Here is a 15,854-nt window from a genome sequence, read left to right as displayed (position 1 = left end):
AGTTCAACTGAAAAAAATGAGTTTTCTGTATTTTATTTAATTTGAATTTAAACATCCTAGTACCATATTTGACAGCATGCATCTATACACTTTGCTTGGTTTCTTTAAATTGTTTATTTTAAAGGTTATTGAGCAACTGCTAAAGGCGCCAGGCATTGTACTAGGGTAATCTTTATAGACTTAAAGATTTTTGAAATCCAGTCCCTGGCCTCAAAGAAGTCACTCTTGGGTGGGAATGGACAAACATGTAAATATAATCCAGGATGTTAGTACATTGTTAGGTTTATCCAGAGCATGTTATATGGGCACAGAACATGAGCCCCAAACTCTGTTTAAAGCAATAACATCTTTTTAATGAATTCTTACTGTGTGCCAGATACTATGTCAACTGCCTTACATATGTTATTTCATTTAATGTTTACCTCTGTGAAATTACTCTCATTTAACAGATGAGAAAAAAAAAAAAAGGTGTATAGAGGTTAGCTCTAGACCATAGAACTAAACTATTATGTTTAAATCTGGCTTTGTCTAAAACGTGTACTGAAAACACTGCTATGCTCTGTGAACCACTGAAGGGGTCAAGTAGGACTTCTGGGAGGTTAATTACCTGATCTGAGTCTTAATGGATGCGGTGTTAGCTGAACCTCAAGGGACAGTTGTAAGCACATTCTGAGCAAAGAAGCAACATGAGTAAAAGCACAAAGGCAAAAGCAGCTTTTGTTCAATGACTCTCAGCTAACTGATTCAACACCCAGTGTATAGTACTAGGTACTTCTTTTAGGAACTGGTAATACTGCAGTAAACAAAATAGTCATGAAATTTATCTTCTAGAGAAGACAGCCAAACAGACAAAATGATAAATTTTTGGACAGTATGCCAAGTGAAAATATATTCTGTAGGGAATAAGACTTTGTCCCTGCCCTCAGTGGCTTTACATTCTGGTTGGCATATGGGGGTAGTTGGGAGGGTGATACCAGATACGACAATTACAAGAGTGAAAAGGGCTATAAAGGGTATGCTCAGGGAGATGAAATTAGGTGACTTAGACACATTAGGAGATCTCTGAGGATATGATATTTCAACTGAGATCTGATGGCGGAAAGGGAGTCAGCCATATTAATAGCTGCAAGAAGAATATTCAGGCAAATGGAACAAAAAATTCAGAGAGGGGGATGAGCGTGGGAAAGTATTAACTATTTCAAAGTTAGAAAGGAGGCCAGTGTGGCCATAAGTGTGGACAAGAAGGGACAGGTAAGATTATCTTTGGTCTTACAAAACATATGGGTTCTGAATTTTATTCTAAAACTCAGTGGGAAGTAATTAAAGAAATTCAGGCTGGGAAGTAACACAATTTGTGTCATTAAAATACTCTTTCGGGTACTGTGTAAGAAATAGAAAGAGGAAGTAAAGCAGAGAAGGGATTATTGCAGTGATCCCAGGAAGAGATGATCATGGCTTAGCACTACATGCAGTGTGGCAGGGAAGACAAAGAGAGAGGGATGATTTCAAAGTAAATGGAGGTAAAACCAATAGGAATGAATCTGTTGGGTTTGAATATACTATTCTTGACATTTTTGAGGTGTCTGAATCATCCTAATGTATATCCTGGAGGCATTTGGACCTAGTAGCCTGAAAGTAGCCTAGGCTGGGAAAATCACCCAAGGGGCTCCAGGAGCTCTCCTGAGGAGAATCTAGCTCCACAAGTAGATGTCTTACAGAGGAGAGACAGTCAGTCTTCCATTACTAGCTGAGGGGTGGATGATACTACTGAAGGAGGAGGAAAATCAAGCTGCCATCTGTTCAGAAATGAAGAAATACCCAGGTGGGTGATGTTTGCCTTTGGTCAAAAAGAAACCAAAGTTTTAAGCATCAATTTATGGCTTAGCTCTTACCTAGATGTAGTATTAGATTAGGGTGTCTACAGCTTTTGTCCTCTGGAAAGTAGATTGCTGTTCTCATGCTTTTGGCATTGAGGTTGATTAAGAGTTTCATCTTTTTTTTAAACATGAAAGTGGCACTTAATTTTTTTTAATACCACAATATGAGATGGATACTTTGAGACTAATATGAGACGATGTAATATAAAACAGCTTTCTGTGAGTGGGTATTGTGGACTGCATTTCTGATACACAGAATTTTGATTAGATATCTAGAATAAATTCAGCTTTATTGAATTTGCGTAGGTACTTGAACAAGGTAATTGGCTTCCCTTCAGTTTCTTATTGTAAAAGTGGAAGTGGTTTGTGGGCTTTATTTGAAGATATTTGGTATGGTTAGTGGGCCATTCATAAATGTTAGTTTGCCGTTCTTTAATATTATTTGCCACATGGTTTTAACCCGACACCAGTTTCTCTCTTGTATTCATTGTCCCCCTATTCCAAGTGATCTCAGGATACCACCCAATCATTGAGTGCTTGGGTAGACAATTTTAGGTTACTTTTCATCTCAAAAGAGGTATCAGGATATACATTACATTTATATAGCTAACCAGTGTTTTCAAAATCAAATATTGATTTTTTCTAAAATAATAGATGCATGTGCTATACGAAGACACAGTTTTGTCTAGGTAGGCCATGAAAGCTGTTCAGAGACATTACATTTAAGCTGTATTTACAGTAGAAGTCATAAACCATCAGTCTGCAAGGCCAAATTTAGCCTTCAGTCATATTTTCCATGGACTGTGTGTGTGTGTGTGTGTGTGTGTGTGTGTGTGTAAAGTAGTATATATTGAGAGAGCATACACAAATGTAGCTTTCTACTTTCTCTTAAAGTTATAGTTTCTATCAACATTGGGCATTTATTCCATCATAGAAAGAAAAAAAAAAATAGGCTAAAGCCAAGTAGCTTTCTCATTAGGCATTAGTTTTGGGTTACATGTTTTTCTCATTTATGTTACCCACATGGCTCTATATGTGTTTACATTTGCAGCCTCTGCTCCAGAGGAATCAATATGGATTTCCTTATTAGAGAAGAGCAGGAAGTATTCTCTAGGCAAAGGGAATTGCCAGAAGCAGAGAAACAGAAACAATATATATTTAATTCATCCATCAGGCTGTCTTGTAGAGAAAAATTTACATAAATTTAGAAATTATTTTGAGGTTCAGTGTGAAACTCTGTTATACTAAGAACTTTGCGGCTTATAGTGTAACAATTGAGAAATTGTCATGTCTTTTTAAGAAAATCTATTGGAAAAATAATTCTGTCATCAGGTATATCAGATGTTTTACAGGAGAAACAAACATAAAGACAGGGATACCAATTAGAAAGCTATTTTGGTAGTTCAGGCAACAAGCAGGGGAGACAAGGTGCAGGGAAGGTTTGAGGTAGAATCCACAGGACTCATTGTCGTTTAAAGATAAGAGATTGGAAGAGCTCAGACCCCTAGGTTTCTGTTAGGTAGGTTTTAAAAAACCCCTCTTTAGACTCCCAGATTCCACTGTCCACTTCTCTGATGAAATTATGAACTCAGCACTCATAATGAGGTGAGAGAAAGATGTAGATTGGAAAATTATTAGCACAAACATGACAGTTAAATGTACAAGAATAAGTAAGGTAATCCTTAAAAGATACAGAGTGGGAGGGGAAAAGTGAGCCACCTTAATCCTAAAGATCACACCCCAGCATTTTACTCTGGTGTTGTCTGGGCAGTAAGACCAGAAAGCCAACCAAAAAAGAACTGCATAATGGTTGGGGGTGGGGGAGCATTTTAAGAAGCCTTTGGTAAATAAATAATGCAAACAAGTTAAGTAGGATCACAACTGAAAATGAAGCCTGAACTAGGACTGTGGCAATGGAAGGGGATAGAAGAGATTATTGGGAGTAATTCAAGAAATATTGAATATCTTGAGATGAAAGTAAAATTGTCATTGTTTGTGGAACTATGCAGTAATGCATTACTTGGAAATACTAATTTTCTTTCATAATACGAATTTTTTCTTTGTAAACCAGGTACCAGAGGCAATAAAGAAATGTCAGAGGGCTGGAATTACTGTGCGGATGGTTACTGGTGATAATATTAATACTGCTCGGGCTATTGCTACCAAATGTGGGATTTTACATCCGGGGGAAGATTTTCTCTGCCTCGAAGGTAAAGATTTCAACAGAAGAATACGAAATGAAAAAGGAGAGGTAAGAGTTTCTTTAGTTTTTGTGTTGATATATTTTTCATATATTAGGAATTTCATTCAACAAATAACATGTTGAATATGCACTGTGGGTTATGTATCACAAATGAGGGAAAGCAGCCTACACCTAAGAAGCAAAACGTTTTAGGAAGTGAAAGAGATTAGTGATAGAGAAATTTGTCCTAAAGGGAGTGAGCACTTCTTTTTTTCCTCAGTCTAGGCCAATTTCAGAAGTATAATATATATAAGCGAGTATGGGAGGAAGAGTTGGGAAAGGCTGATACAGAGCATGTTTTAGGACACCTCAAATTCTGTGCTTTTCATACTATTTTAAGGTGTTTTTATTTTCATAGGCAGTGGGAAGATTTTTAAAATTTGATCTTATAATGGTGTGTGTGTGTATGTATGTGTGTATATATATGTGTATATATATGTATACATATATACATATATATGTATATATATGTATATATATTTTATATGTATATAAAATAGTGGTTCTCAACCTGGAGTATGCATTAGGGTGACCCAGAGAGCCTTTTAAAAACATTGATTGCCGTAGGCCCCCAACCCAGAGGATTTGATAAAATGATAGGCTTGGGGCCTTGCTAAAAAAATTTGCATTTCTGACAAGTTCCTTTGAGTTGCTGATGGTGCTGGTCTGTTAACCACGCTCTTGAGAACTGCTGATACATATGCCAGATAGCTAATTTGGGAATTATAAAACTAATTTGGGTACATTTTAACTTCCACGAATATTTATAGATTGAGCAAGAGCGGATAGACAAGATTTGGCCAAAGCTGCGAGTACTTGCCAGATCATCTCCTACTGACAAACACACACTGGTTAAAGGTGAGTGGATTTTACGGCTAATTCACCATTTGTTCATACAGAAATGTGTTCTGTTTCCCAAAGTAATAATAGATACTGAATAGTAGATTGGATCTTAGATATTATCTCTTCCGATAAAATCTAAATACATTTCCTTTTGACACCTTCCATGAACTGTGTTTATCCTCATTAAAACAGGATATTGCTCTTAGTGTAACCTTAGTTTCTGGACTTGGTCCTTGTCCAACACCTCAGCAGTTTCCATTTCTCTGTATTTGTTTATTTTTAACATCGAGTCTGTAAAACTGGCTGGTCAGGGTACTCTGCAGAATCACCTTGTTAATTAAAGGGGATATTTTTACAGCACAAATATTTACTTTTTTTTCAGGTATAATTGACAGCACTGTGTCAGAACAACGCCAGGTTGTAGCTGTAACTGGTGATGGTACAAATGATGGCCCAGCACTGAAGAAAGCTGATGTTGGATTTGCAATGGTATGAACTTAACCTGTTTAATATTCAGAAGTAACTTACTGGCTAAGTTGTTTGTTACTAGATTGCAACTAACTTTTTTCACTTATTTGAGAGTGAGCACATGAGTAGGGGAAGGGCCAGAGGGAGAGGGAGAAGCTGACTTCCTGCTGAGTGTGGAGCCTGACACAGGGCTGGATCCCAGGACCCTGAGATTGTGACATGAGCCAAAGTCAGGCGCTTAACCCACTGAGCCACCCAGGTGCCCCACTGTTGATTTTAAACACTGTCCTTCAAGATTTGAGTGAAAATAGTATGTGCCTAAATTAGTTTATAAGTCTGAATAGTTTGTAACCATGTTCATCTGATGCAGTGAAATCTAGCTAGAAGGTGACTCTTGAAGAACTATAACATCATGCATTTATCTTGTACTCTGCAAAATATATAAATACCTGTTGTCTGATCTGAACCTTACAATAATCTTCTTAAGCAGGAGACAGGCTTTGAATAAAAGAGAGAGAGAAAGTATATGTGTGTGTGTGTGTGTGTGTGTGTGTATGAGTTAAAAATATAATTGAGAATCTTCTGTTCCACTGAAGATGTCTGTTAAGAATAACTGAACGTCATCATTTCATGTATAATAGCTATAATCCTTTTTTTATTGTAAAAAACCTGCCCTCCCAAGTCTTCTATTTAGATTCGATTATTTAAAGTGCTAGAAAATTTCAGCATTTCATTTTTATATTCTTTTACTCTAGCCATAGTACTGATGAAGTATTTATTATAAAATTAGATCATGAAATACAGATGCTACATAAATGTTTAGTGCCTGAAATTAGGTTGTTTTATATTTCTGAATTGATTTCTTGTAGCTTTTCAGTGTTGGAATGAATCTTTGTACCTTCAGTGCCATAGAAAACAAATACTCTAATTTTAACTTAATTTTTTGAACAGGTCTATAATCACAGTTCCCAAATCTAAAAATCTGAAAACTGAAATTTCTTCCCTAAATTTGCAACAGACTCTTTTGACTCAAAGACATAATTTTGAATGGATGTGAGGACTTTTTGTCCCACTTATCATGAACAATCATAGCCATTGTTTAGATATTAATGTTTTTATGGGGTGCTGATCCCCTCTGGGAAAATTTGTGGTGGGATATAAGTGCGTCATTATCTTTCTAAAATGTGGGAGACTTGAATTCCAAAACATAGTCTGGGCCCACAGGTTTCAGATACAAGAAAACATGTGCGTACCAGGATTTATTTGTCTAATTTGTCCCCCTGTTAGTGTGTTAAGGTAGGGAGGTAGCAGAACCATCACCATGGTGGCAGGCTTTCAGCAGGCATGGGAGGGATGGAAAGAGGAAATTATGTGGGTGAAGTGCTCTCAGCCCCTAGCTGTGAACCCAGAGCTCCCCACCCTACCCTACTGCAGATGCATTATGGCTGGGAGCACATTTGTCTGAACTTGTGAAGACTTGTGCAAAGTAGCTTAAGGGAGAAGGAATACTGAGGTCCTGTCCCTTTGGCTGTGGGCACGTAGGATTCTTGTTCATTGTAGGAACACACGATCACTCTCTGCTGCTCTGAGCACTTAGCAGGACTCTGTGACTTTCATCGGGACAGCTGACCAAGAGGGCATTGACTTACAGTTCATTTTAAAAAATAAAAAGCTTGCTTCCCAGACCTTCAGTGTTTTAAGGCAGATGCTAAGGACTTTCAGTGCACACAGGTAAATATAGTACTACAAACAAAAACACAGTACAGTGACTGCTTTGTTTCACTTGGAAGCCCTGAGGTTTTAGGCCCGTGGTACCACCTTTTTTTAAAGTAGCACGTCAAAAATCTAAATCTGTTTTAGAAGACAGAAGGAATGACTTGAATGTCAAAGCACTCAGTCAAGCCTGAGTTTACTTTGTGTATTTATTCAGTTGTCCAATTTCATATTTTAAAACTGCAAGACAAAATTATTTGACTTGAGTTTTTAATAGATACCTGCAAGAAATTGCTACTGATTAGTCCCTATTAAATTTCTCTTCCCTTGCAAGCAGAAATAGCATTTTAGAATACTATCTGTATATCCTCTGTGTGTGTGTGTGTATGTGTCTGTGTGTGTGTCTGTGTCTGTGTGTATATTTATACACACTCTATATATACTTAGAAAAGTCAACATTGAAATAAAATTTTCAACAATAAAATAAGATTTGCAGAAGGACTCTAATATAAGTATTTGATTAGGTTGCAAAGAGGTCTGGCTTTATCTCTATATAGCCACTCGCCATAGATTTCCTTTCGATTTGCAAGCCTCTATGGGTACATTTAAAATAACGACTATATTATGTTATTATATTACATTATTCTTAACCAAAATTCAGCAAACCATAACATACAGGTATCTCTGTGTTCAAAGCCTGAATTCCATGATGGATTTCTATAACCAAATACATCTTTGGGAATAAAATCTTCCCTAAGGTAATTAAAATACTGTCTTTTTAAACTTTGGATTAATAAAGTATTTGTTTATTCTCCACATATTGAGAAGCTGTTCTCAGTATTCTGGTCCAGAAACATTAGAAGTGAGTAGTTGTCTCCTTAAGGTTCGGCACACAGGGGAATAAGTACTCAGAGCGTAGTGGCAGCCAGGGAAGAACCAGACACAACACAAGGTGTGTGTCAAGGAGGGAGGCTCTGCCTGGAGAGACTGGGAAAGGTTAAGGGACGGAGAAGAGGAGATGGAGAAGTACAGTGCAGGGACCCTCGTGAGCTACAAGAAGTTGAACTTGTCTAGAAGGGGTGTGCTCTTGGGGGAGAATGGGCTATGAAGTCCGGTGGATCAGCAGGCAGCACCTGCAAAGAGCCTTGAATACTGAGATAAGGAGTTTGTTCTTTCATCTGGTACATCAGCCCCACCCAGACAGACTTCCGATGGAGTAAGGGAAGTTTGGAGACTCCCATGCATGGTGGCACACAACTCAGAGAAGCTCATTAAAAAAGCTATTTAACTTTTTCTGGTGAAAGTTCCCCAGACTTACTTGACAGTGGAACTCATTTTTATTTGGACACCAATTAACATCTCAAAATTGCTTTTTATATTTTGAAGGATTTTGAACAAGGGGGTGATGAGATTTGCATATGAAAAAGATGGGAAGTGATGAGAGGCAGGAAGACCTATGAGGTTTAAATGTGTTAAATATGTTGTACATTAAAAGTAAAATATTCTGATTAGAAGCTAGAGGCTAAAATTTTAAATTAAGATTGTTCCCTCATGGAATATTTTTGAGAAAAACTTGAACTTTGTTTTTGTGTTATCAATACACTAAATGGATTTAAAAAGTCAAGCCATTTTATAAGACTTATTGCTTAAGCCCCCTACTTCTTCCAGCTCTTTTTTTTTTTTGACAAAAGGAAACCAACTATTTTAGCTCTTTGTTTCCCTTGTTTGCCTCCATATATTTAAATTACATGATGGTGCTTTTTTATTTGTTTACAATAAAGCACTTGCTACTGACTTCTCGCTGGCGAAGATAAATATTTGACACTTCAATGGGCACACCAGGCACACACCACTTCCCCTCCGTAATGCATACTACACAGGACCTACCCTGTCATTCTTGCCCCAGAATTAGATCATAATTTCCGATAGACCAGTATACAGCCCTTATTGCGACTATAAATGCTGTTCTTTTTTCTTTTTTTTAAGATTTTATTTATTTATTTGAGGGAGAATGAGTGAGAGAGCATGAGAGAGAAGGTCAGAGGGAGAAGCAGACTCCCCAAGGAGCTGGGAGCCCGATGTGGGACTCAATCCTGGAAGTCCGGGATCATGACTTGAGCCGAAGGCAGTTGCTCAACCAACTGAGCCACCCAGGCACCCTATAAATGCTGTTCTAAGCTGAGCTGTGTAGTCTACCATCCTGACTCTTACTTCCTTGAACAACTTCTTATATTCCCTATAAATTGTCTCATTCCCTTTTTAAATCTATTTCTTTATTTTAAATGAGTTTTCTTTTTTAAATGTGTTCACATTTGTGCTTAGTTTTTGTAGGTGCTTAAAATGAATTCATCACCAAATTCTCCATTCTTTACATCAGGATCACCTAGCACTTCTACATTTTTACCTCCTTAGAGATTCCTCTCCCAGACCTTCTGACATGCTTGAGTGTGGCCTCTGCCAGGCCTACTACCCAGCTGTCTTGTTGTTCTCCATACCTGAGGATTTCCTTTTCCTCTGTCATGTTGGATCTGGTATTTCCTGGACTCGATGTCATTGTCTGTTCTGATTTACTCCCTCGTGGAGTAACTCTGTCTTCATTAGCTTTCTGAGAAGAAAAGTTTATGAGAGTTAAACATTTTCGTAACTTTTATGACTGAAATCTCCACCCTCTTTTTACTCTTGAGTCTTAATCTGACTTGGTATAGAAGTCTTGTTTGAAAATCAGTTTTTCACTCAGAATTTTTAATTCATTCCTCCATTATTGTTACATACCATTCTGAATTCTGAACCTCTTGTGGGTTTTCTTTTTTTTCCCCTTTCTGGGGATGCATACGTCTTTCCTTAGTTTCCAGTCTTTTGAAACGTAATGATGTTTTGTCATAGAACAACTCTCTACTATGAAATAAACTCATATTCTTCAGTTTTGTGAAATTATTTGATCCTAGGCTTACTTTGTCTCCACCATTTCTTCTTTTGGAACATCCACCACCATCCCCAATCCCAGTTCTTGAACTGCTTGGACTCATTATCTTGTGTTTTTTTTCCAGCTTACCATACCTTTATCATCTTGCTTTATTTTCAGGGACATATCCTTAGTTTCTGAGTTGTTGTTGTTGTTTTTAAGTTTCTGTGATCATATATTTAATCTCCAAGAGTTATTTTTAAATTTTTTTTTTTTTTAAGATTTTATTTATTTGTCAGAGAGAGAGGGAGAGAGAGCGAGCACAGGCAGACAGAATGGCAGGCAGAGGCAGAGGGAGAAGCCGGCTCCCTGCCGAGCAAGGAGCCCGATGTGGGACTCGATCCCAGGACGCTGGGATCATGACCTGAGCCGAAGGCAGCTGCTTAACCAACTGAGCCACCCAGGCGTCCCTCCAAGAGTTATTTTTAGATCACTAACTTTTTGCCCTTGTTTTAGTATTCTGTTCATGTTTCATTGATGTGCCTTTTACCTCTGTAAGGATTTGGCTTCTTAAATAAGCTTTCATCTCTGCAAAGTCTGTTTTGGTTTAGTCTTTCCTCAGATGTCAGGTGGTTGATTCTTGGTTGTCTCTGCGTACTTACTGGTGGAAAGCTGGAAAGCCTTGGGGCTGTGTGTGGGATTTGTCAACGAGAAGCTTCTCAGTAAAGTGATCTGGCTTGGCTATTTCACTTCCTTAGTGTACTTTGAATTGTAGTATTTTCAGGTCTTTTCTCTTCAGATGATCAAATTTCCCAGAAAAGAAGCTTCAAATCTGTTACCTAGGGGGCACTCCTGAATACTGGTGTTCTGGAAAACAAGAAGAGAAAGGGGGTGGTGGTCTCAATACTCATTAAGCAGAGTTAGCCTTAACCCTCTCTTTTTTCAGTAGCGCACCCCTATACTCAGCAGTGCTTGGTACCTCCTCCCCGCCTCCCCACAGTCTGCACTGTCTTTGTCATACCCTCTCTGATAGATTACCAGGCAGTCTTCTTCCAGGTCAGAGGGCATGGCAAATTGCCACTTGGTTGCATGGACCTGGGAACAGGCCTTGAGGACTTAGCTGCCTTTTCTTCTAATTTTGTTGTTAACATAAAACACACATATAGAAAAGTGCATAAGTCATAAATGTACAACTGAATGGATTATCACAAGTGAGCAAACCTGTTCTGTGTAAGGCGAGAAATAGATTGTTACCTGAAGCTTCAATCGCACTGTCTTCTAAACATTGCCCTGTCTCTCTGCAAAGATAACTAGTATTCTGAAGATTACTTTTGTCCGTTTCCGAACTGTGAACCTAAGAATCTTGTATTTTGAGTCTAGGATCCTTTATTCGTCATTATGCTTATGAAATCCATCTGTGTTGTGTATCACTGTAGTTCACTCATGATTATTAATCTACAGCTTGCTAACCCATCCCATTCTACTCTTGATGGACAGAGTTGTTCTTAGTTTGGACCTTCTGGGTACTTCTTCAGTGTCTTTGGTAGACTTTCAACAAGTCCTTCAGTTTTTATTCACACCTTTACCCCTCCTTCCAGTGCTGCCTGGTGCTGCCAAGTACTGAGCCTTATGTAGGAAAGTCTGTTGTGCAAAGAAAGTTATCCTCTGCTTTCCCTACTCTTGGCTTAGGATTCAGCTCTCTGGGGTCTGCCAGCCTACTTTCTATTTGGTTATCTCCTCTCTGGCCTCTTAAGATTTCCTTGCAGTATGTCCTTTCCCACTAACTTGGATTTTGTACGTTTTTATTTTAATATACCTTTTTGTGTGACTTTTAGGGAGGAAGTTGGGTGATGCATTCTTTTTTTAAACCCAACTTGAACTTTATTTTCCATACCTTACTCTTTGTTTGATTTTTGTTTAGGTAAAATAGCTTTCTGAGAGATACTGTAGAATAACTAAATTACCTTCTTTTACAGTAAATGTGAGTCATTAGTCATTCAGTATAATGGCAAGTTTTGGTTTATCGTATACTGCTGCCCTTTTGGATACTTAAATGTTGTATTTCAAACGTTTAGTCTAATTCACAGAATTTTTCTTATTAGGGTATTGCTGGAACAGACGTAGCTAAAGAAGCTTCTGACATCATTCTCACGGATGACAACTTCACAAGCATTGTTAAAGCAGTTATGTGGGGACGAAATGTCTATGACAGCATCTCCAAGTTTCTTCAGTTCCAGCTCACTGTTAACGTGGTCGCAGTGATAGTTGCTTTCACGGGCGCCTGTATTACTCAAGTAGGTTCACGGTTGTTGTTGTTGTTGTTATTGTTGTTGTTTTTCATTAAAACATGCTTGTTTTAAAGCAAAAATGTGTGTATAAGCTACCATTTTTAAAGTACTTAAACATTTGAATAACTTGAAGCTTAACAATGTAGGTTAATTAATATGAAAATGTTATCCTGTTCTGTTCTTTGAGTTTTTAACTACAAAAGGCTTCCTGAGAATTGCTGAGTCCCTGAATAGTTGTGAATTTCTATTAGGAAACCTATCTTTTCTAGGATTCACCGCTTAAGGCTGTGCAGATGCTGTGGGTAAACCTCATAATGGATACGCTCGCTTCCCTGGCTCTGGCAACTGAACCCCCCACTGAATCTCTCTTGCTTCGGAAGCCTTATGGTAGAAATAAGCCTCTCATCTCACGCACCATGATGAAGAATATTTTGGGTCATGCATTCTATCAACTTGTAGTAGTCTTTACACTCTTATTCGCTGGTAAGAATTCAATGCCTGATAAAGCTTCGGTTGTTTTTGTTCCAAGCTAATACTGTCCCAGATGTTTGAATGTTGCAGATTCTTCAAGAACATAAGTTCTGTTTCTGACTGCCCATGTATCTTTGCTTTCTCCTCTTTGTCAGTGGATGTTGCTTAGGAAAGCACTATGATAGACAGTGGGAGGAAGTAAAAAGAGTCCTGATTTTTTTTTTGTCCTGGCTCTGCCACAACTTAAATATCATAGTTTTGGGGTTTCGGCGTCCACATCTATAAAACAATGGAGTTGTACTAGATGACCCCAGGTTTCTTCCAACTTAACCCATGCTGTTATTCAAGATCAAATAAAGCTCTGGCTAGGTTGTATTATTGCATACTTTTCTTGAAATGTTAAATTGTTTTGTATGATAATTACAAAGTAGTAATTTTTCATTCTTTCAGGAGAAAAGTTTTTTGATATTGATAGTGGAAGAAATGCTCCTTTGCACGCTCCTCCTTCGGAACATTATACTATTGTTTTTAATACCTTTGTGCTGATGCAACTTTTCAATGAAATAAATGCCCGGAAAATTCACGGTGAAAGAAATGTGTTCGAAGGAATCTTTAATAATGCCATCTTCTGCACAATTGTTTTAGGCACTTTTGTGGTACAGGTGGGTAATTGGAAAAGATAGTTTCGAATTTAATGATCACGTAGGAGATATTAGATAAACAGCTTGTTCCTAGAAATTGTTCGCTGCATGTGTGGGGCTTCTATATATTGCCTTAATAACAACTTAAAAGATTTTAAATACCATACGTCGAGTGAAAATATGCAATATCCTGAAATCCCACGTTGAGCAGAATATATAAAGCTAATACTATTTTAATTGCACTGCTGATTCCGTGGTTGTGATACTTTACACATAAGCTGATACCGATTGTTTATATCATTATCAAAACTCATAATTTTAATGTTATTTAAAGCAAATCCTACTGTTTATCAGTTTCTAGCCTAGCTAGAGTGATCACTTAATGGCTTCAAGCAAGTGATAGTAATTGTATCTACGGTTACGTTTATTAAATAATAGTACTTGAAATGAATATTCTAAGATTCACGTGATTCTGAATGCTGCTTCCTGAGTTGGTACATGCTAGTTTTTGATTTTGTAATACAGCTGACTCTTGAACAATACGGGATGGGGGACCAACTCCCACCCCCTCCCTGCCCCAGCCTACCCCTGCACAGGTGAAAATCTGAGTATAACTTTTGAACTCCCCCAAGACTCTTAATAGCCTACTCTCGACCAGAAGCCTTACAAATAACATAAAATAGTCAACACATATTTTACATGTCGTATATATATCCTTAGAATAATGGAAGCTAGAGAAGAAAATGTTACCAAGAAATCATTAGGAGAAAATACATTTACAGGACTGTACTGTGTTTACTGAAAAAAATTTATGTATTAATGAACTTGGGCAATTTAAATAGTGTTCAAGAGTTCCCTATACCATCAAAACAAGATTTAAAATTAAACAGTGAGCTTGAAGGAGTCAGACGGTGATGGAGCTTGTTTTGAAATGAAGACTGAAGAATTTTAAAGTTTATTCAGCCATGGCTTATGTACTCTAGGTACCAAAACCCTAGACTTAATTGTTTCTGTAATAATTGTTTCTGTTTTAGCTTTCAGTTTCCATAAACTTTAGGGAAAATGTTGCTTACTTGCAACAAGTATTTTCTGGAAGTATTTTATTCAGGTTTGTAAAAAAGTATCGTTCATGACATGTTAAAATTTTAGCTTTTACTTGCTATAAAACTGGATTTATTTTATCTTCCTAATATATGAGGACTGCAGAAAATTTAACTGCCTCTCTATCAAGCAAATCTGGTAACTTGGTTCCCAGCAAAGATTGATATACCCAGAACAGTTTAATGGGAGGGTATCATTCATCAGTGCCTTATAAATAAGCCAGTACTACTCAAAAGTATAGTCTGTGGACCAGCTCCTGGTCCGTTTATTACAAGTCCACAGTGAGGTAAGAAGCATGTGTCAGACTATAAATCAGCAGCTTCATTAATCACCCTGTGTTTCAAGGGAGGGTGGTGTGTGTTTGTAAGTAATAGCAGCGGTGATTCTGCTATGCAAACATGCATCGATCTGTACACTAGTGCCTGTTCCTTATCTTCTTATCATGGAGTGGCACTTTGAATAGCACTTTTGTAGCCAGTTTTAGCTGGGTAGGAAAACATGGACCTTGATTACACATATCTCATTCTGTTTACTTCTGAAGCAGTCTAGCCAGAGTCTTGATGGTAGAGCAGAGGTCCTTGAAGGGCTTCCCATTATAAATTGTATTCAATTTCATTTCTGTCTCTTTCACTTACTAGCTGATTTTTCTTCTTGCCTTTTTTTTTTTGACAGATCATAAAGTACATAATAATCCTGAATTCTTTGTAAATACTTTATCTCCTACTTTCTAGCGATTAACACAGAATCAGTGTTTTCAAAATAACGTTTCACGAAACATTGGTTCCTTCGGTTGCTCTTACATCCTCAGATAAGTATAGGAAATATTGCCTATATTACTACCTGTTGTAGTTTATTAAAGCAATATAACATTATAGTTACAAGTATAAACTTACGAGTCAGTCATGGGGTCAGTTCGTTGCCTCTTAGTAACTGTGTGACTCCCTGACAAGCTGCAGCTTCTTCATCCGTGAAATGGGGACAATATATACATGAGGCCGCATCACAGAATTACTGAAGCATTAAGAGAGACCATGCACACGGGAAGCTCTGAGCTTACTCCCTGGGAGGGAGATATTCAAATGATGGCTGCTTTTTTTCTTTTTTTTCTTTTTTCTCTTTTCTCTTTTTTAAATTAAATCAAAGGCTTTGGGAAATCCTATGGTTAAGAAACTTGTTGAACTCTGTTTAATGCCACTACTTCCAAATTTTAGAAGGTAGCACCTGATTCAAGGCTCCCTCAGCACTCATTTTGGAAAATGGATCTGTGCACAGTTACACAGTTCTGTAGTATCCTGTTGATCTGAGGGA

The 15,854-nt window shown here is 37.6% G+C and overlaps 1 protein-coding gene across 7 annotated transcripts in view; it reads left to right on the top strand.

Annotated features, from left to right (window-relative positions):
• The window catches only part of ATP2B1 (ATPase plasma membrane Ca2+ transporting 1), a 122,989-nt gene that overhangs the window by 97,786 nt on the left and 9,349 nt on the right, over window positions 1-15,854 (top strand). For all 7 annotated transcript variants that reach the window (XM_032874197.1, XM_032874195.1, XM_032874196.1 and 4 more), the window contains 6 exons: window positions 3,949-4,128; window positions 4,890-4,977; window positions 5,345-5,451; window positions 12,148-12,339; window positions 12,603-12,816; window positions 13,255-13,466. In XM_032874197.1, the coding sequence (XP_032730088.1) occupies window positions 3,949-4,128; window positions 4,890-4,977; window positions 5,345-5,451; window positions 12,148-12,339; window positions 12,603-12,816; window positions 13,255-13,466 (993 nt within the window). The remainder of the gene's footprint in view (window positions 1-3,948; window positions 4,129-4,889; window positions 4,978-5,344; window positions 5,452-12,147; window positions 12,340-12,602; window positions 12,817-13,254; window positions 13,467-15,854) is intronic.

Source organism: Lontra canadensis, unplaced genomic scaffold (assembly GCF_010015895.1).
Source record: "Lontra canadensis isolate GAN:19392208 unplaced genomic scaffold, GSC_riverotter_1.0 scaffold52, whole genome shotgun sequence".
In the NCBI taxonomy this organism is placed as follows: Eukaryota; Metazoa; Chordata; class Mammalia; order Carnivora; family Mustelidae; genus Lontra; species Lontra canadensis.
This window is presented reverse-complemented; position numbering and strand designations above follow the sequence as displayed.